Raw genomic sequence first — 22,642 nt, 5'->3', positions numbered from 1 at the left:
ACTAGTCCCGAGAAGCTACCAGACCCCAGAGACCATCCGATCATGCAGTTGGAGTGCCCACAACCTGGCCATGGAGTCCAAGCGAAGCAGGCAGATATACGTGCCCAGGGAGAGCAGACTGTGCCAACAGGGCCAGGTCCTGGAGGCCACCGAAGATGAGGTCCACTTCCTGCTACACTGCTTAAATACTGGAGGGACACTCCCATCTCCTCCCGGGCTTCTAAGTAAACTAAAGGATAAACATATATTCCTATTCACACTGATGGGATCTACCCAACTGCGTTAATAGTTAATAAAATGGAAAACTCACAATATATTTCCTGTCCTGACTTTATATTAGACAATTTGCCACATTGTTTTTATTTTCTATGGAAAAAATATAGTTAAAAATAAATCTCACAATATTTGAACACTGGTCTCCAAATTCCTGCACAAAGCCTTGGGCAGACAACTCTCCTCTCATGTACTTCATCCAGGGTCCTCGGTCTCCACCAGTTAGAATAGCTTCTATTATAGTACCATTTGGCACATTATTACGGATCTCCCAACCTAAAAAGTAAAATTATTGATATTCACAATGATGATTTACAGGGTTTGTCCAGTACTATACTACACAACACATAAGTGAAAAAATGTACCACTTTAATTGCTAGGGCCAGAGAGATGCATATGTGTTTAGACACTATAGTATAATGCTATATAATATTTATATAATTTTCATGTAATAAGAATTTAATGTACAGGTTCTTATGACAATCCAACATTTTTTGTATCATTATTCTTTATTGAAGTTAGAAAAACTAACAAAGCATGGCACACGCAGGTCCATCAAATGACATGTAGAGATGAAATTATTTTTCTGAACATAGACAATTGCATCAGTGAGAACATACAATTACAGCGTATTATGTTGCATTAAATCGTCTGGCAAATGTAATGTCTGTGAATATTTGCATAGCAAGTTTCATGCTGAACTTATCTGGTCACGCCCATACAACAGTGCTGGGCGAACAACTGGTTTGTAACATGTTTAACTCAGGGTTAATACTCGAATAAGGGAGTATAGACGGGTCATAGCGTAACTAACGCAAACCTTTCAGGTCAATATATGGGGGGGGGGGGGAGAATTGGGAGGAATGGAAGGAGGAAGGGGTAGGACAGGAGCGAGTCACGAGTAAGTTAGAAATTCTGCATAGTGTTTAAACGTCAGCCATGGGGCCCAAGTGGTTGAGTGTTCTGTGGCTTTGCTGTGAGATATCGCAGTGGCCTCTTCCAGACTGTGCAAGAGTGATATTTCCCCAAACCAGTCTGTTATATGCAGGGATCTCAGAGATTTCCGTAACCTGGGTATTAGAGAACGTGCTGCTATAAGCATATAGCCCATCAGCGATCTCTTTGTTTTCGTCACTGAGGTAGGGAGTATGGACAGTAATAGAGCTGCAGGTTCATTTTCCAGGTTAATACCTGTCAAGTCTAAACTCAGCTTGCGCACCTGGTGCCAGAAGGGTTCTAATTTCGGGCATCCCCACCAGATATGGGTCATTGTACCTGGGGCTTCTAAGCAACGCCAGCATCTATCTGGGCAGGATGGATAAATCATATGTAGTCTACTGGGAACCCACTACCACCTTGAAAGTACCTTAAAGTTAGTTTCTTGTGCCTTGCTTGAGATTGATTGCTTGTGGCACAGCTCGTAAGCTTTAAGCCAGTCATCTGCAGTGTATGTCTTGTATTATTCGCTCTCCCAGGTCGCAATAAAGGGAGGGTCAGAGGAACCCCATTTGTCTAGTAAGAGGTTATATATTGTTGATATAGCATGTGTGGTTGCTGTGTTGGAAGTGCATAGGGTTTCAAAAGGTGTCATGCTTCGGTGCAGGTTTATTCTGATTATGATACTGCGATAAAAGTGGATTAGTTGTTTGTACTCCCATTGGAGTCTTGGTGTGCAATCTGACTGTGGAAGTACAGCTTCCTGGGATTTAAGTCTCTCTGATTCAAGGAGGGTCTGAAAGCGGAGTGGCTCAAGCGCTCTTAGAGGACGTAAGAAGTCGCTGGAGATTCCCTGGGGGAAATCAGGGTTTCCTGTCACCGGGACAAGTGGGCCGTCTGGAGTGAAGAGTGTCGTCTGATAAGAGAATCTCTTCAACGTCTTCAGTACTTGAGATGCTACATATGGAAGAGTTTTTAAGGAGTGGTTATGTATGTTAAACGAGGCTAGCCATGGGAGGGCAGTAAGGTGGATCAGAGACAAATGTTCCTCTAAGTTCACCCATAATCCAACATTTTTAAAATCCAACTGTCAGAGAGACCAAAAAAATTATTGTCTGGAGCTACAAATTATAAAATATACAGCTCTGCCTTACATACAAATTCAACTTAAGAACAAATCTACAGAACCTATCCTGTATTAAACCCGGGGACTGCCTGTATTTCTCAATCCTGCTACCCCACCTGTAATCATGTACATTTACCATTTAACCACACATGTAATCCAGCCATGAACCCATTTATTCTGCCTTCAGTTTCTGTGCTCCTACCTTCTGCCAGTGTGTAGGGTGATGGAAGCAGAACACCTCCCATATCAAAAACAACTGCTTTGTATCCGCATGTTGCAGCATGGCTCCACCTTACGGAACTCCTCTGAAATAAGCGTAGTTTCCAAACGGAAGAAATGTTGGCAGAGTTGAAATGTGACAGCTGTAAAACTCTTGTAAGAAGCATGGTTACCTAAAAAGGTTCCAGACTCCTCCTATGAGTGATTTTGTTAAAAAAAAACAAAAACATTATTATTTATCGGTTTTGAAGAGGACTTGTCACCGCTGTTTGAAAAAAATGAGCATTAGACAGGTTTCCATAGAGCCTTAGGGTGATGCCACACGTGCCGCTTTGTCTGCGTTTGCAAACGCAAACAAAGCCGCAACCACCGGGGCGGGGCCCGATCGCATCAGCGTTTCTATTGAAACGCCTGCGATTGGGAACGAGCCGCCGGTGTTTTGCAGTAAATTAACGCAAAATACCGGCGGCTCCTTCCTGATCGCAGGTGTTTCCATAGAAACGCTGATGTGATCGGGCCGCGGCTTTGCTTGCGTTTGCAAACGCAGACAAAGCGGCACTTGTGGCATCACCCTTATATGCCTAAGGGCAAGTTGATTGATGGTCACAAGTGGAGAAAATGAACTTTGATTCTCTGCCTGCGAGTCGCACTGGGCGTATACTCATGCTTGAGTGTAGCAGTTGCCTCCTCAGCACGTCATCGGTTCTTCCTTTTTCCAATATCTCACTTGGCCGTCTCACCAAATTCTTGCGCATGTGTGTAAGTTGCATGCGGCTGTCATGCACAGTGAACGTTTGAGCGGTCCACAACCTCCCCCTCCTCACTGCACTTCCACATTTGCAGTGAGGCGGCAGAAGCCGTGGACCACTCAAACGCTCACTGCACATGAAAGCCACATCCGGGTTATGCGCAAGAATTCCGCAAGATGACCAAGTGAGATTTTGGAAAGAGGAGTAAAAGTTGAGGAACCAATGACGTGCTGAGGAGGCGGCTGCTGGATTCTCTGCCTGGTTACTAGGCAGAGAATCAAAGTTCATTTTCTCCACTTGTGACCATCGATCAACTTAATTTAAAAAAGGTGCCCTTAGGCATATAAGGCTCTATGGGAACCTGTCTAATACTAATTTTTTCAAACAGCGGTGACAGGTTCCCTTTAAACATAGGGACAGAACAGAATGTACAACAAATATAGTAATATAAAAAGCATAAATGACATGAACAAAGCTTCTCATTTATTAAATAGCAGGTACAATAGAATGTACATATAACATACAGACATGTAACATTAATGTTTTCATCCTTTAAATATCCTTTAAAGAGGACCTGTCACCTATTAATAAAAATAACTAGGAGCTACTAACTAAAGTAAGCAGGTCCTAGCGCTACCTCAGATCCAGCAGTTTTACACCTCCGATAATGCTAGTAGACACTGCTGTGAAGTAGAACAGGGACACCGGACCGCGCTCAAAGATGTCCGGCGTATTCATGAGGGGGCGGTCCGAGGCACTGCCTCTTCCCTGGACCGCCCTGCTCACTCCATAGATCGGCGGTGATTGCCGTGCTTCATGCGGCAGTAACAGCCTCCTAATCCCGTCCCCTCATGAATTTGTAGGACCGCTTTAAAAGCGGTCCTATTCTACATCGCGGCAGCATCTGCTAGCTTTAGCGGAGGTTTACTCTGAGATAGCGATAGGAGCTGCTGACTTTAGTAAGTGCATTTTTTTATAGGCGACAGGTCCTCTTTAAACATGTAATTACTGTATATTTGTCAACCGATTGTCTTAATGCTAGATTTCATATGTTAGATTTTTATTTTATGTCATTTTACTGTATGGGGGTTAATAACAAGATAGTTATGTTGCTTGTATAATTACAGATAAGATGATCCCCAAAACGTGTTTTTGTTTTTTTTTTTAATTTAGAAACATCACATCATGAAACTGGAGCAGAACTTTTAATAGATGTATATTGTTAAATTACCTAATATCCTGCTCGCCGCACTTACACACACATTACAAAAACATGATGAAAAGCTGACTCCAAAAGCTTCTGTTCTGCGATTTTGCTATTATGTGCTGTTGCATTTGGGGAAATTCACTTCTAAAGCCAGACTGAGTCAACCCCTATGTCCATGACAAGTCACTGTTTGTAACAATCCATTTGTGCAGAAGTCACAGCTAGTGATAGGTAAGAAGTCACCAAAAAGAGCACATTGAGTGTTTCACAGGGGCAACTCATAGGGGTTGCCAATATATATATATATATATATATATATATATATATATATGATTGATTTTAATATTTTTAAACCATCTTTAGCCTATTCCAAATTACTTTTATCAACCAGACTACCCATTTAAAGGCCACATTTACAGCCAGTGACAGGTTCCTATAGAGCCCTAATAACTAACTGACACCCTCCTTTAGCTAAAAATTTTTCACCTTACATCCACATAAATCATCTTTATTTTATATTCCCTGGTATCAAAGGGGGCGTGTCCTGCTAGGCCGTCCCATCTACACCTCGCCATGCCTTATGCCTCCTAACTATTCAGCAGTTCATGTCATGTGACCAGGGGTATTTCTATTGTTAGAAGGCTAAAGGACCTGAGATGATATCACTCTGGTCACATGACATGAATGTAACACAATGCACTGTGTAAAAAATGGACACAAAGTAAATAGAGCTTTATATGTTGGTAGTTGTATATTAGCAGATAAGTCCCAAAGTACAAGTAGGCAGAGCAGGGATTTGAAGAGACACAGAGCTGTCAGTCAGAATAATGGGGCGTGGTTCACTGGCAGCCTGAGAGTAGAGTCACAGCCAGTAGACATGATTCAGACAGGCTAATTTGCATCTCATAAAAACAACTGTAATTAAGGTAAAATGCCTCACTGGCAGCTAATTTTAGGTGATATGGGAAGGAGTTGTAACCCTTTATCAGCATGCATTGTTAGTGGGAGGGGCAAAATCTGGTGACAGGTCCTTTTTAAAATTCCCTTTCACTTGTAACATTTGTGTTAGCACACAGCTACTGACAATAGAGGAGTACTGTACTTGGCTATCTCCTGCAGCCCATATATAATGGATGCATAAGTGCCCTGCTGCTCCATTCTCATACAATAATCCGAATACACCTTTAAATTAAATGCACCACCCTAAAGAAGAAATCTGGAGCCTCTGCCGTCAGTGAACAGAGCAAACACTTTTCACAGATATATATAAATATTTTTTTATTATTTATTAAAGAAAGGTGCATGCCCTATACAGTGCTGTTTTATTTGTGCGATGATTTGGGACTTGGTAGACTCCCTTTAACCCATTTCATTATTTTCTGTTTCTTATGTAGCAATATATAGTATAGGTGTGTACAGAAATTGTGGCAAGGAATGTAACAAACCCATCTGTCCACGTCCTATGACCATGACGCACGTTGTGCAGTTGTACCCCTGGTCACCAGTGTGAGGCACATTGTAAGGACCACTGGGGGGTGTGAATCCCTCGCTTTAATAATCAAATAACTGTAGCGAAGAGTCAAACTCCAACTTACCCAGAGCGGACCCCTAGCGCCTACGTGACCGCTGCAGGGATTGGGTGAAAGAGCCAATGCTCTGACCACTAGACTATGAACGCTGGCAGCCATTTTTCTGTAGCCCACAGACTGCAGACACTTCCTACACCCTACAGAAACTTATATTCGATATAAACCAGCTAGCATCGGCGTTAGCCTAGACGGACACACAAATTATGCGAAGGACACGGTATAATCCTTCCGTCATCATACCCCGTGACAGATACCCAGCAAACATGGCCTGATGTTATTTTCAGCTGTACATCAAGTTCCCACATCAAACATGGTCGCAGGGTAGATTTAGCCAGTGGTTGTAGTTGACCAATGGGATTCCAGAAGCAGGATCACATGGTCACAGTCCCGGAAGTGCAGTTTTATTGACAACGTCTAGGAGTTACATCGCGTTAATCTATTGCGGCCGCTGCGTCTCCTCTTGTCCCGGTCACGTCTTCCCCCTGCCGTTACTGTGTGTCGTCTCCCTCTCCAAACATATGAGTGTTTCACTGGTTGTCGTTCGGCTGGAGCTTGCGGATCACTCTCCTGTTCCGGTTGGATTCCAATACCGTGCAGGTGAGTAGTGAGCCCACCATGGACCCCAAGGGACATGACCCCTAGTGAACTCTGAGGTACTGACTGACCTTTACTGACACCCCCCTATTAAAGTTACAGCATAGAATTCCTTACATGACAGGAGGCCAAGGATGACATCACATCTATAGGCATCCACCTATAGACCGCGGTGAACGTGTCTACTTTATCCTGTCGCCTATAGAATATTGATTGCTGTAACACCCACTGACAGTATGACACAGCACATAATCCCTGCGTATAGGGCAGGACTTTCCTGACATGTCTTTTATTAGAAAATGTTTCATTAAATAACAATTCTGGATCATTTTCTCTTAACTTTAAATTTACTTGTTATAGATGTTAGAACGATACATTGACAACTGGGTGTTTTACTACTCAGTCTAATATTGCCCAATCAGGGCTGGCAGAGCCAGAATGTGCAGGGACACACCCCCTTTACAAGCTGGTAACACCCATTTGTCACTTTACCCAACTAACAATGGATCTGTGGTCAGTATTTTCAGTCTGTATTTCATTGGTTTTTGAGCCATGCTTCAAAAGGAGGTTTTTTTCTGTTATCCGATTTTCCGGATCTGCAAAAAAAAAAAAAACTGGAGGGCTGGCGAATAATGTTGATGGCTTGTCCCAACACTGTAAAGGATCACATGACTGTGTTATGACAAGTAAACTGCAAATATGGACCCCACACAGTTGACACCTTTGAGTCATCTGTGTGGTGCCCGTATTTTTTATGTTCCCATAGACTTCTATGACAATGTTAGAGCCACACAGGCTCAGAAATAGGATCTGCTCTGAGTTTTCTACAGCCTCTTAATGGACCCTTGAAGAATATGTTCATGTCCATGGATCTTTTGAAATGAATGTGTCAGTGTGCCATCTGCAAAAAAAATGCATAGCTCATGGACAAAATCAAAGTTCATGTGTTCTAATTCTTGGTATAATATTGCAAGTGGTTCCAAATCCAAACATATCTGTATGGATAACACACTGCAGATGGTCTGACAGACAGGGAGTCCTTGCATTTTATTTCTGTATGATGCAAGGACTTCTGTCCTGTGCAATGGTTTTTTAATGGACACTTAGGGGCAGATTTATCAAGTGTCTGAAAGTCAGAATATTTCCAGTTGCCCATGGCAACCAATCACAGCTCAGCTTTCATCTTACCAGTGCTCATGAATATTTTAAAGGGAACCTGTGATTGGTTGCCATGGGCAACTGGAAATATTCTGACTTTCAGACAGCTTGATAAATCTGCCCCTTAGTTTTTATGTGCTCAGTACGTAAGACAATGCACCTGAATCCTACAGAAAATGTGTTTTATTCCATTGGTGAAGTGTCATGCAATACAACTGGATTCAACTCCTTGCTGCAACAGGGAAATTAGTATTAATTGAAGGTTCTATAGAAAGCAGATCTCAGCAGATGTAGGTAAACAGAGAGAATTGTTTATTTATAAGTTTAGTGTAAAAAGAGAAACTGCATTAATACTTAACGATTACGTGCTATGTAAGGCTCAATGTTAATGGTTCAGTAGATAGAGTATCTTGCAATATCTTCATGTTTATTAGATATTCGTGGAAACTATGGGAGAAGTATAATAGGCAATGCACAAGGTCCCCATTCTACAAACGCAGATACCTTTAGATTTGGGTTGATTTATCACATATATTACACCAAGTTCTCCTATAAAATCACAGTATCATCTGTCCCGCCCATTTTTGAAAAATTAAGTAGGAATCGCCAGTCTTGATCTTCCTCCATTGCATTTTAAGTTGCATTGAAAATCATATTAAAAATTTAATAATTCTTGGAGTTGAACATGGTTAACATTTTATCTTAAAGTCAGCTTTCAGTGCTCCCAAGTCCAGTTACAATCCTGGAAAATAAATGCATTTTCACAGTCCATCCCATGCTAACGACACACAAAGGTATACTTTCACAGATCTTCAGGACCTAATACTGTCTCAAAACTGCCAGTATACTTCAATTAAGTCGTAAAAGAAAAGGTATTCCCAAAAGTATTAGAATAACACAAGATATGATTTTCTTTCATTGATGATGCATTTACAAAGGATTAGGATCAGCTCCAGGTTTCAGTAGGCCCCTGGGCCACAGAGCCTCAGTGGCCCCTTTGCAGTGAACTCGCGTAGCAGCATTGAGAAATTCTGAAACTAGAACAGTCTCTTGTTCCTAGTTTATCATACAGACCCCATGGTTATTTTATATAAGCTCCCCTAACACCCTATGGATTAATTAGATAGAGACCCCCATAACCCTCCTTGATTCCTTAGGTACAGCCTTATGTGGGCCTCCCAGTGCTGGTGCCGGTCCTGTAAAGGATAATAAAATAAAGTCTGACAGAAAACTGTAACATCCCACCTGGAGACCACACAGGGGGACAGCTGCAGAATGCCAAAAGCCTTTCACCTTGAGGGGACCACCTTGACACTCTCTAATTCAATGACCATTATTTTTGACCATATATTGACATTTAAAAAAAGAATAACTGTGAATGCAATAAATACATGCCGGGGCTTGATATATGGTTTACTGAATATGCACTGGTTGAGTATTGGTTGTACATGTTGTGTGTGTGTGTGTGTGAATACCCTATACAATTCTTAGCTGCTTTAATCTATCACATTCCAGAAATGTAAATACAACAAATATGGCGGCCTAGTGTGAACACTGCATCAACAAACCTGATTCCAGTTTTCTTACAGGTGCTGTATATCTCATGATTGGTGCAACTGGATAAACAGAAAGCTTGTCTTATCACATGAATAGGAATGCTTGTGTGGGATGTAGCCTTGTGGCATCTCTCTTGTTGTATATTGAGTTTAGTGAGGAGCATGATGTGATTTATGAGAAAATGCAATTACTTTGAGCTGCCGAATGCCCTGATGTTTTAGCAAATTCACAGGAAGGTTTGTCCACTCCTGGATGCTTTTGTTTTCTGTCTTTCCTGTATACCACAAGACATTAATATTTATGTTCCTTCCTAGCCACCGAAATGTCTGATGAGGAAATTAGAGAGAAGACGTTGTGTACTGCAGAAGCCTGTTTGGAAGGCAAGACAACAGCGGAAAAGACAGCGATCCTGCATCAGCACATTGGGAGAAGAGAAATGACGGACATGATAATAGAAACCATAGGTCCAAACCCAGGTGAACAATATGTTTTGCATCGGTACTGTATGTGATAATAATAAATCAACACCATTTGAAAAATTTTAAAGAAATTACCTTGCATCTAATTTTTTACTAGAAAACTAGTTCCTATATTTCCATGTAAGTGACAAAAATTATTTTGAAGCCACAGCTCAGGGTACCCTCTAAATCAAACTTAAAAAAGATGAAGCTGACTATAAAGGTCCCCTCTTTCCCATGGTGCAAATCCAGATCCTTTTAGATAGGAAATGTTCACAACCTATTTAACATTCAGGCCCCATGCACACGAACGTATGGGGGACACGTCCCCATAGACGGCAATGGCCAGACAGAGTGAAACAGTGCCGCACATGTGCAGCACCGTACCACTCCGTACACGAGAAAAAGATAGGGCATGTCCTGTCTTTCCATATGTTACGTCCCTATGCCGTGGATCTCTATGGAGAGGGGAGGGGTCACCCACCCCCTACTCTCCATGGCGACGGACGTATGCCCGTCTGACTACGGCCCGGCGGGCATACATTTGTGAGCATGCGGCCTTCAGCAGTCATGTGCCATCCATGCACAGGTAGCTCTGGAGGCCAGTGAGTCACGTGAAGAACGACCCAAAGGAACCTATCTTGTACGTAACCAGGGGACTGGCTGTATATGCTGTGTTTTTATCTAATATATTTGACAGACTGTGAAAAACACCTGTGAATATTGTGCATAGCACAATATTCTGGGGAGATTTATCAGAAGAGTGTGAGGTAAAACTGAGTCATGGTTCTGAGTGATGTCCAATGTATACTCGCCATGTTGGTGACCGCTGCCTAAGCAGAATAGATGATGCTGGAATAAGTGAGAGTTACGGTACCTGCAGATGAACATGCACGGATCACAAACAGATCCACAGTTGTTTGCGGACCATGTTTCATAGACGCGGAAGGTCAGCTTACATACACATAACAGTAGAAAAGACTGCTTAAGTGCATGAGTCTATAGAAATTAATTTGTCCTTGTGCCATTTGCTGAGTCAGTGAGTCGCACATAGTCAAATACAGGCGTGTGTATGTAGCCTAAGGCCGCGGTCACACGTACTGCTAATCGTCCGTCATAACGCGACGCTAGCGCACCAGGGGAGGTCCTCAGCCCAAACGCACATGCGTTTCCCTGGAAGCGATTGATAAGCCGATCACATGCGTTTCTCTGGAAACGCACATGCGTTTGGGCCGAGGACGCCTAGCGGTACGTGTGACCGCGGCCTAAGGGCCCTGGTCTTATCTGAGGGAAGGGCAAGCAAAATTTACATTGCCCAGGTGGGCTGGCGTACTGCAAGGTTTTCAGACTTTTAAAGAGCCTCTAATAGTTTAGGAACCAGTGTCCTTTCTTATTGTAAGGAGTCTCACAACACACAGCAATTTTCATGTAAAAGCATTATTTCTTTGTATTTCTATCTTTTCAAACAGTAGTGCACATGTGAGCATCATTGAGCATCGGGCAGGGCAGACTGAAGCCTTACATGGAGCTGCTCAGCCGAGCAGTGATGACAACAGTGCCATGTGAGGTGTCGGGGGCTGTGGCCAGTGTTCTCACCACTGTGAATCTACAGAATTTCTATTAAAAAAAATATACATGCTTATAGTTGTATATTTAAAAGTTGCTAGTAATGTCATTAATAACCTGGTTAGGAGGTGAGTATATGGTATATTTTTTTTGTTACATGTTTCCCCCCACTCAGGTAGGATAGAGTGCTATAAACAATAAAGAAATTAATTATGTAACCAAAAAATATACCTGATACACCACTCCTTACCAGATGCTTAATGATATTGCTATGAATGGTTTTTAAAAATGTAATGATAGGTATATAATTTTTAAAAGAAATTATGCAGTTCCGGGTAAGTTATATTATTCATTGTAGTGTGTGCACTTGCGATATCCCCTGAAACGTCATATGGCTGTTGTCGTCACTGCTCAGCTGAGCAGCTCCGTGTATGTCTTGAGCCTGCACTGGCCGATGCTTAAAGGGGTTTTCCCACGAAGGAAAGTTGGGCCCTATCCACGGGATATGGCAGTGATGGCGAACCTTTTACAGGCAGTGCCCAAGCTACAACTAAAATCCACTAATTTACCGTGAAGTGCCAACATGGCATTTTAAGGAGTAACTTATTGCTACCTGTTCTTCCTCAATTTTCAATCGTATCAACCCCCTGAGGCCACCAATACAGTTGAAAGACTATATGCAGACTCTCATTGTAGCTTCTCTCTGGGGTCTCTCTGTAGAATGAGAATGGTGGGTCCAGCAGGGGGACCTGCTGTCAACAGCCTCTCACTTTTCCCGCGGTTACAAACAGCCAATGAAATGTCGCTTTAAAACATTATCTCTTAAGTTGCCCGGGACTGCAGGATTTGGTCCTATATGGTGAACTCTGTCCTGAAGTGATGGTCTGAGTGCCCACAGAAATGGCTATGAGTGCCACCTCTGGCACCCATGCCGTAGGTTCGCCACCACTGGGATAGGGCCTAACTTGCTGATCAATGGGGGTCTCGGTGCACTTGTCTCCGTCAGCTTAGCGGATGACCATTCTGCTCCATTAATCTCTATGGAGCGGATGGAAATTGCCGAGTACCGCGCTCACCAATCTCTGTCAGCTCCATAGAGATTAATAGAGTAGAACGGTCATGCACGCCCATGTGCTCCATTATTCTGAGGAGCGACAAGGTTGTCTCATGGACCTCATTTTCCAATCTACGGGGGTCTAACTTGCTGAGACCCCCACTGATCAGCAAGTTAGACCCTATCCCCTTTGGAAAACCCCTTTAATGAATGTGGAACTAGAAACTGGGTGTACACTACTGAGACTTGGCAACGTCAACAAACAATTGTCAGTTTGTTGGTCAGTGGGAGAGTTCTGGCGAGTGCAGCCACAAAATATTGAATGAAATTTCATAAATTATTACAGAAGCTTATAAATTATTACGTCAGATTTCTCCACCTTCAAAAAAAAAACATAATGGGTATTCCCCCATCTGGACTTCTACTCCTCCCCATACATAAGTGGGGTAGATGTTAACATGAAGTGCTGAATACTTGGAAGAGACATGGGACGTGGGGAGGAGTAGATTGGGAGGGGATTGCTGAGCAAGACACGCCCCTTCTTATTCTAGGGAATATAAGATGAAGTTGATTTATGAGGATGAAAAGGAAACTATTTTTAGGTCAAATAAGATCATCAGTTAGATAATGGCTTTCTATGGGAACCAGTCACTAGCTGTATTTGTAACTGTGACAATAGGTTCCCTATTTAAAAAGAAAACCATCACTTGGATAGGGATGATTTACCCTCTTAATGCATTTAGACATACATGTACATTAGGATATAATTATGCGCCTAATTATAAGCCAAGGGAGAGCCCAGTGGGCTGTGTAACTTGCACAGGAACGCTCGATGCATATAAGCATACCTTTAAAAGTCTTGGTTTTTTTTACCACAATATCAGTGTTTCAAGACTAACGGATTTACGATCCTGGAAGAACCAAACATCCTAGGTTCTGTAAGATTGATGTATTTCTTTTTTTTTTTTTTTTAATTTCAGATGCCCAGGTGGTCTCTAGCAAAGAGACAGATGATTCTCCTACTCAGACAATGCCTGATTCTCCTTCTAAACAGCTACCTGAACAAATCACTTTCTTCAGTGGGAATCCTTCTGTGGAAATCGTTCATGGCATCATGCACTTATACAAGACAAAGTAAGCGCGCCTAAGACTAAGGGAGCCTTTAGTGATGTAAGAGATATAGCACCTGTAAGGCAAGTTTTCAACCCTAAACAGGTTGCAGAATGGAAGTATTCAGCTGAAAGGTTCCCTTTAAATGTGTTAATTGTAGAAACAATCCAGGGATCAGGCACTCCTGGTAACCGGAACAATTATACAGTGCAATATAGGGAACACATTACAGACCATGTTACAGAGCTACCAATTTATATGCCATATTCAATAAATACTTCCTCTGATCAATTTTATGTTTAAAGGAAACCTACCACTTGTAGTGGCAGGTTTCCGATGGCAATACCGAGCACCAGCTCAGGGTGAGCTGGTGCCGGAGCTTATTTTAGTTAGTGTTTTAAACCGCGGTATCGCGGTTTAAAACACTTTTTAAACTTTATAGCCGGCGCATGGAGGTACGCGCTCGGCGCTTACCGTGCGCGCGGCTACATAGGAAGTGAATGAGGGCCGCGCGCATGGTAAGCGCCGAGCACGTACCTGCCTGCGCCGGCTATAAAGTTTAAAAAGTGTTTTAAACCGCGATACCGCGGTTTAAAACACTAACTAAAATAAGCTCCGGCACCAGCTCACCCTGAGCTGGTGCTCGGTATTGCAATCGGAAACCTGCCACTACAAGTGGTAGGTTTCCTTTAAATGTGAAATAGCTCGTATTAGCCAAAGGGCGGCAGTAACCTTTAATGTACATACAGAACAAAGACCCTCCCTTCCAGAAACAATAAAGTGTTACTGCTCTTGTCTAGAATAAGCTAATGCAAATATAAACCTCTGAGGGTGCAGCGACAGTCACATGACATTTTGAAATTTTATAGATGTGACGGGTCCATTTTAAATTCCTAAGGAGGGTACACTGATACTTCTGGAGATATTTGTTACAGTTGCTTTTTAAGTTTATAAATAACTGCTTTTCTTATTAATTTATTACAAATCTGCCATAAAAATCCAATGCTTCAAAGACTGGGCTAAATACATGTTTATTGAGTAACAAAAAAAATTATAAAATTTAAATCTTCCAATCCTTAAAGGAGTGTCAACGGTTAACTTTTCATCCATTTATCAGAAGCTTCCCAGTGATGGGCTGATTCACTGGTGCTCTATTTGGACCCCACGTTTACTAAAGAAACTAAAGCATTCATGTGTTCCTAATGAGAGAGAGTTTTGTGCAAGAAATATACATATTACTGCATATGTTTTTTACCCACTTGAATACGGCCCATAGTGCATATACATCCTGAAGAGATTATGTCTGTATGGAGAAGGTTCAGAAGCTGAGTCCTTTCCATACAGGGCAGTGAATTCTACAGCAGACACCTGCTGCTAACTGCGGGAGGTGGGGCACGGGCCTGGCTGCGGGAGGTGGGGCACGGGCCTGGCTGCGGGAGGTGGGGCACGGGCCTGGCTGCGTCCTACAAAAGAATAAAATGGTTTTTTTTTTCATTCATGCTGCAACCAAAACATACATATTACGGTAGAAGGTACTGTTGGTAGACTTGGGGGAGGGGGGGTTAGTCTAGTGACAGGTTCACTTTAAAGCCAGAAGTTTTTTCCAGCTTCCCAGTAAATTGACAGAATAAATAATGATGCCACTAGTAAGAACAATTTGTCCCACAGGTAACTAGCCATCATGGATCTTTCTAAATTGGAAAAATAAAGGAACTTATGGAAATCAGGAAGTGAAAAATGGAAACACAAAATTTAAAAATGACCTGGTCCTTAAGCAGTTAAAGTCCTTTCACTCTTAGCCTGGCGGCACACGACATTGGTCCATCCATAACACAAGGGCCGTGCAATGACCAGATTTCATGGGGATTCAATGGGACCATGTGCAACATAGTGATACATGATGGAAAGAGTCAAAAGAACAGAAAAAAACTTTTATAACTGTGGGAAGAATTTATACATCAAATGTCACTATAATGCACTAAAAGAGGTGCTACACATGCAAAGCTCTATGGGATTTGATATAGTAGGGCTTCACATATTCCTGGAATTTCCAATATAATTAGATATGTAACCTATTCAAACATCGATGATTGGACATTATATCACTAAGAACAAACCTGCCCTCTCCAATGGAAAGCATCAAAGTTTTAAGTAAAATTTATCCAAAATGATTAAGTATGAAATACAAGTATTTACCAAAACAGAGAAAGGAGATGTGACGCTTCCTTTATAATAGAGAAAATATAGTACTTGTCTGTCCATAGTGGTCACAGGTCATAGTACTGCCACTTAAGCACAGTAATGGGGTCCATATGATGGGAATACTGTGACTGTGAGGAATGGAAATTTTTAGTATATCATGCATGAGCTCATATCGCATGGATCTGGTAGGTACTGTTTAGTTGGTTTAAGCAATGTGTTATCTCTTTTCAGTAAGATGACCTCATTGAAGGAAGACGTCAGACGTAGTGCAATGATTTGCATCCTTACAGTTCCTGCTACAATGACTAGCCATGATCTGATGAAGTTTGTGGCCCCATTTAATGAAGTTATTGAGCATATGAAAATAATCAGAGACTCCACTCCAAACCAATACATGGTTCTCATAAAATTCAGCGCCCAGGTATTTATCTGCCTATCCTTAAAACAATATTTTGTGTCTATTGTCCATATGTTGCAGTATATGTTCCACTTATAACATTTGAGATGCGCTGGAATAAATGGTAGATTACCTCTTTTTGATATATTTTATTAAACAAAAGTTCCTCTTTCTCCACTTTGCTACCTCCATGTCTGATAAAATAATTTATTTTTCTAAATTGTTGCTCTAAGCCCTGTCCTGTGAATTCTACTATAATTTTTTTTTTTTGTGCACCTGACAATAAAACGTGTTTGTCTATTGTCTCTTTCCACACTTTTTACAACTAATATGGCAGCCAAATTTATAATTGACCTCTTAACTTTCCATTACAGTACAATGTTGTCAAGACTGTATGCAGAGGGCTTATGATCTCTGCCCCTATATGGCGCGCACAAGACATCAGATACCTGCCACTAACCACTCCAGTTGCAGATAAAATTAACTAAAACTTTATTAAAAAGTTTAGATTCTTCCTGATTGTGTGTCACATAGACCACAAAGTGGCAAAGAATTGTCTTTGTCCTCAGGTAACAATCCATCATACACCTATGTTAACACAAAAGTGTAAAAGATGCGGCTTTTGGAGTGTTGCCTCAAAAAAATATTGAAAGGGACTGTGACACTAAGAGTTAATTCATACTGATATGTACAGAGAATCTGCACAACAATCAGGAACAACAAAAGATGCTCCTACCATGTGACTGTTTTCCAGGTGTGGGGGGAAAAATCCATGACAAAAGTGACTGATCCATTGTAGCATTGTGTGTGAAAAGGGTGACAGTCTGGTGCTGCTGAAGTGACAGGTGACGGCATGAGAAGAGTACAACTAATGGATGGTGCCAGCCTAGATCCATGGGAAACATGGACTAGATTCCTACAAACCTGATTCTTCTTTCTATCCAGGCAGATGCAGACAGCTTTTACATGTCGAATAACGGGCGTCAGTTCAATTCTATAGAGGAGGATGTCTGCCAGCTGGTCTATGTGGAAAGGGCAGAGGTGTTTAAATCTGACGATGTGAGTATATTTCTTTTTATAGTGTGGTTTTGCTTAAATTTAGAATTTATAGAACATCTAAAAGTGACTACTTTGTACTGTTAGTTAAATCAATAAATAGCTGATAATGGTGATTGTCACACAGTATCAGTGAGCGCTCATTTCTGCCACAATTCACTACCAAAAGTGTTGACATCTGCAGAGCTTCTTTACTTAGTCCTCAGACTGGAGTCTTCATCAAGTATGATTACTACGACCCCCAAATCTGCAGTCAGACCCCTGCAGTTATGTGTGCAGTCTGTGTGATAAGTTATCATTGACTTTCAAACGCCAAGCTGAGTCTTGGAGAGATGTGACATATCTGATCTCAAGAGGGCTCCGTTTAAATTGTGAAAAGTTGTATTCTGTCCTCTGCATTCTGATCTGTGTCACACCTTCAATTCTATAGCGGGAACATGAAAACCGTAGCAGCAAATCTATTTTGTACCATTGATTGATAAGGCTACTTACAGCTGATCATTGCAGCCTGAGACCAAAGTAAAGCATCTAGAGAGCTTCACCAGAGGTCACAGAGGCAGAGAGGTCCCGTCTGTAAGTGTCCTTAAATCCCTAGTGCTTGTACAGTATAAGAAAAAAAACTTTAGCTGCCAGCCATTTCAGAAAATTTTGTCGCATTATTGGCCAAAGCAATTTTTACTATTTTGAAGATTACAAATGAAACTGAAATTGTAAAATAAAGAATTATACCAAACCCTAACAAAACATATATTTTCTGAAAGCAGCAACTTGCCCCATTTTCAAAATTGCATTAAAGAGTTTATAGACCTATGCTTCTTCGTGCAATTTTGATTCAAAGTGTAAGATTTTATTAAAATGCATAAAAAATTAACTTTTGGCCCCAAACAGAAAATATTTAGCGTCACATCTTATAAATGTAATAGATGAACATGTGTAGATTTTAAAGATGCATGAATAACTCATCAAAATATCACTAAAACTGAAATAACCAAAAATCTGCTTTGCAGCTAGAATTTTTAACCCCTTCCAGCCGCGGCCCTTTTTCGATTTTGCGTTTTCATTTTTCACGCCCCACATTCAAAAATCTAACTTTTTTATTTTTCCATGTACAGAGCTGTGTGATGGCTTATTTTCTGTGTAACAAATTACACTTCAAAATGGTGGTATTTAATATTTCATGCCATGTACCGGGAAGCGGGAAAAAAATTCCAAATGCAGTGAAGTTGATAAAAAAACGCATTTGTGCCGTATTCTTGTGGGCTTGGATTTTACGGATTTCACTGTGCACCCCAAATGACATGTCTACTTTATTCTTTGGGTCGGTACGATTACGGGGATACCAAATTTGTATAGGTTTTATAATGTTTTCATACATTTAAAAAAATGAAAACCTCCTGTACAAAATTATTTTGGGGAATTTTGCCATCTTCTGGGGCTAATAACTTTTTCATACTTTGGTGTATGGAGCTGTGGGTGGTGTCGTTTTTTTGTGGATTTTGATGACTTTTACAATGTTATCATTTTTAGGACTGTACGACCTTTTGATCACTTTTTATAGAATGGGGCGCGATTTTCCGTTACGGGGTTAAACGCAGTGAAAAACCGTTATCATATTTTGATAGATCGGGCATTTTCGGACGCGGCATTACCTAATGTGTTTATGATTTTTACTGTTTATTTATATCAATTCTAGGGAAAGGGGGGTGATTTGAATTTTTAGGGTTTTTTTATTATAATTTTTTTATTTTAACTTTTTTTTTTTTATTTTTACTATTTTTCAGATTCCCTAGGTTGTCTGATCGATCCTATCATATACTGCCATACTACAGTATGGCAGTATATGGGGATTTTACTACTCATACATTACCATGTGCTGACAGCACATGGTAATGAATGGGTTAACCCGAAGTAGCTTCGGGTCTTCGTGAGACCCGAAGTTACCATGGCGATGGATCGCCGCTCCCCGATGACGTCACGGGGAGCGACGATCCACAGAAAGATGGCGGCGCATCAGCGGTAAAACACCCGCGATCAGTGCCGGCACCGATAGAGCAATAAAACAGATTAAAAATTAAAGGCACCCATAAAACCTAGCGTATATACTCAAGTATAAGCCAACCCTAGTATAAGCCGAGACCCCTTATTTTACCACAAAAAAACCAGTATGCAACTGGCCTCCTCGTCTCGTCATACAGACGGCTCCTCGCCCATTGTGCAGCCAGTTGATTAAAAAACAAAAATAATCAAAACTCACCTTTCCGGCGCCCCCCCCCCCCCCCCCCGCGGGTCTTCAGTTCAATCCGTCCGTCAGCAGCAAGTCCGTGCGCCGCACAGTTATGACGTCAGCCGCCACCGCTGACATCAGAGTGTGTGACGCTGCAGCTGATGTCTGATCATGTGATGTCGCATGGACCTGCTGCCGGATGTGTCGCAAAGAAGACCTATGGGGGCCGCTGGAAAGGTGAGTTTTGATTTTTCTTTTTTAAGCAGAGTTTGGGTTTTTCAGCACATTTTTTGTGCTGAAAAACTTGACTTATACTTGAGTATATACGGTATATATTTTTTGAAAGCAGACAACCTGGTGATAGCATTAACAGTTGACAGCCTGGACTACCATCATGCAACTTTGTGACAAGCACAAATTATTAATAAGAAAATGCATTGAAAATGCAATGAAAACGTATTTTTACATAAAACTCACATCACAGCGGAGGTGTATGCACAAAAAGGGATTTAAAAATAACACCGAATGAGCAAATTTATATACACAATGCACAACATCAACACGAATTTACACTCCCAAGTATGCTAAAACAAAAACCAATATATGCAATATTTAGCTGCAATACACAAATGTGTTTAATAGAATATGTGCTTTTTTACTTTGTGTGTTATATATTTTTAAAGTCATATATTTTTTTTCAAAAATCACCACCTACCTTGTATACAAATATAACTTTTTAATTCATACACGCTACCATCGTCTTGCAACTTTGTAACAAACAGTGATAAATTGCAAAAATTACATAAATATTTAACATTTCCACTAAATACAAATCCATAATACTTGTATAAAGAAAACATATTTTCCTAAAAACAGTTAGATTTGAGTTCATACATACATGACCGCTACTAGGAATTTGGGGGCTCCTCACTGGTAGATTTTTATGCCCCCTCCACAGGTGTCAATTCCCACATTAATACATAAGATTGTAAACCCAATTTTTTTTTTTTTTTTTCTGGATCAAAACATTTTTAAGCCATGATATCTAGACTCTTTTGACAGGACCCTACTTTACTGCATTTGCCCACTCGAGTCTAGATTTCATGGCTTTTATATAGCCCCCCAGTCCACAAACGGTTCCTGCAGCACAGTAAAAAATATACTCACTAAGTCTTGCCTGGCAGCCATCCTCACTCCCCTGCATTCTGACGGCTACAGCCATTGCGGCGCGCAGAGTGTTTGTCCTCTGACCCAGGCACCACTCCGTTGCTTAGATGACGGCGCAGCGGTGCTTGTGTCAGAGGCCACTTTTCACAGCTGCTGGTTGGCAGAGGAGGGACCGCGGGAAGGCATGCAGGCTGTCGGGGAATCGGGCACTACATAGGAACCTAGGGGCGGGAGCAGCGGGGGGTTTTGTGGATACTGTGTGAGCTCCTCAGATTCTAAACCGGGGGGGGGGGGGGCCATGAACACAGTCGGCCTGGACCACCGCAGGGAAAGCTAAATCCACAGGGGGCAACAAACACTTTTCTCAGAAAATTGCTCTGAGCCGCACAGATATATTATTGAACTCTCCCTTACACAACGGTAACCAAAATAAAAAACTATTTATAAACCTAGCTAATGAGGTAACAAAAGTCACTTAGATCTAAATATTATCCTTTATCAAAATTTTGCAACATATTAAGTCAATATTTGCATTATCTGTGAGGTGTTAGCATTTCCTGTTTGCAGCCCATCAAAATTCTCCCTGCAGCTTGCTGGCTAATGATCTGGAGCGGGGAATGGGGGGGGCACACATCAGATGGCTATAACTTTGGATCTTTGGAACCTAGAATCCCTTTCATATGAATCTAACTTTGCGGTTCTCTGGCACTTAGAAACAGAAATATTAAAGGACATCTACTGTCAGATATACTCATGGTAGATGTTCCAAACTTCATGGATGATCTGGCTTTTATGAAGTCCTGTGACATTGGCATGGTTCTAAAAAAGATTTTATATAGATGTTCAAATGAGCTGGAGGTGCTCAGGGCTATGTCACCCAAGTCCCGCTCGGCCTCGCCTCCTGCTAATATATGCACGCTTCCTCTGTTCATGCTGCCTAGCTCCACCCACCGATCCGCTGACTTCATGATCGTAGGGATCCGCTGGGAATGATTTTTTTTATATATAAAAATCGCACCTGAAATATTCACTTTAAATATCTCAGTTTCCATGGCACCTAAAACAGAATTGTAGATTAATATGAAAGAATTGAGATTCTAGATGCCACAGATCCAGAGTGGTAGCCCTATGAAGAGAGGACGTATCACATATCCCTTGGCCGTACAGATGCCACCCTGGGAGGATGCATGAGATGCATCCTTAGCAGGGAAAGGGTTAACTGTAATATAATGAGACTTTTCATAAATATTTAATATACCAAGCATTAAAGTGGATGTAGAGACTAGACAAGGAGCAATAGCTATAGGGGATGGTTTGAAGAACATAGAATGAATTGATCCATACAGTTGTTTTTATCCTATTATTTTTAGGGTGCCAGTTTGCCAGTGATGGATCTCACGGAGCTCCCTAAATGCACAGTGTGCCTGGAGAGGATGGATGAATCTGTTAATGGGATTCTGACTACTCTCTGTAACCACAGCTTCCACAGCCAATGTCTGCAGCGCTGGGAGGATACCACGTAAGTGCTTTTGAGCTTTCCTTTACTTTAAATATACCGTATATACTTGTGTATAAGCCGAGTTTTTCAGCACAAAAAATGTGCAGAAAAACATCCCCTCGGCTTATACACGAGTCAATACTTAAGTCAATGGGCTTAAAAAATAATAACCTTACATACTCACCCTCCGGTGGCCCCGATGTGCAGCATTGCTCCCCCATTGCTTCCCGGCTCCTCTTCTATCTTCTGTAAGATCTTGCTGGGCCATTGTTCTCTCCCGGGCGGCGCCCAGCACAATGTGACAGTAGAGGAGCCAGGAAGCCAGAAGAGGAGCCGCGCGGACATCGGTGGAGCAGCGCTGCGCATCGGGGCCACCGGAGGGTGAGTATATAAGTTTATTATTTTTTAAATTCTGGGCAAGCTGTATACTACTGGGGACTGGCTGTATACTACTGGGGACTGGCTGTATACTACTAGGGGCAAGCTGGGCTGGCTGTATATT

General features: G+C 41.6%; 2 protein-coding genes across 4 annotated transcripts in view; one reads left to right on the top strand and one right to left on the bottom strand.

Annotated features, from left to right (window-relative positions):
- Window positions 1-6,363, bottom strand: part of ACAD10 (acyl-CoA dehydrogenase family member 10) — a 35,344-nt gene extending 28,981 nt beyond the window's left edge. The window contains exons 1-3 of one of the 3 annotated variants that reach the window (XM_072143069.1): window positions 6,340-6,363; window positions 2,538-2,749; window positions 401-549 (exon numbers count right to left, since the gene is read on the bottom strand). In XM_072143069.1, the coding sequence (XP_071999170.1) occupies window positions 401-549; window positions 2,538-2,721 (333 nt within the window). In that variant the 5' untranslated portion in view covers window positions 2,722-2,749; window positions 6,340-6,363. Of the gene's footprint in view, window positions 1-400; window positions 550-2,537; window positions 2,750-5,955; window positions 6,038-6,105; window positions 6,268-6,339 lie in introns of those variants that run through there. The other 2 variants (XM_072143050.1, XM_072143061.1) reach the window with 2 other exon arrangements.
- Window positions 6,364-6,366: 3 nt separating this feature from the next.
- Window positions 6,367-22,642, top strand: part of BRAP (BRCA1 associated protein) — a 29,151-nt gene continuing 12,875 nt past the window's right edge. The window contains exons 1-6 of the mRNA XM_072143081.1: window positions 6,367-6,696; window positions 9,723-9,884; window positions 13,467-13,620; window positions 16,030-16,219; window positions 17,141-17,254; window positions 22,013-22,161. Coding sequence (XP_071999182.1) covers window positions 6,618-6,696; window positions 9,723-9,884; window positions 13,467-13,620; window positions 16,030-16,219; window positions 17,141-17,254; window positions 22,013-22,161 — 848 coding nt within the window. The 5' untranslated portion in view covers window positions 6,367-6,617. The remainder of the gene's footprint in view (window positions 6,697-9,722; window positions 9,885-13,466; window positions 13,621-16,029; window positions 16,220-17,140; window positions 17,255-22,012; window positions 22,162-22,642) is intronic.

The sequence above is a fragment of the Engystomops pustulosus genome, chromosome 1, assembly GCF_040894005.1.
Source record: "Engystomops pustulosus chromosome 1, aEngPut4.maternal, whole genome shotgun sequence".
Taxonomy (NCBI): domain Eukaryota; kingdom Metazoa; phylum Chordata; class Amphibia; order Anura; family Leptodactylidae; genus Engystomops; species Engystomops pustulosus.
Note: the sequence above shows the minus strand (reverse complement) of the source record. Positions and strands in the feature narration are given on the sequence as shown.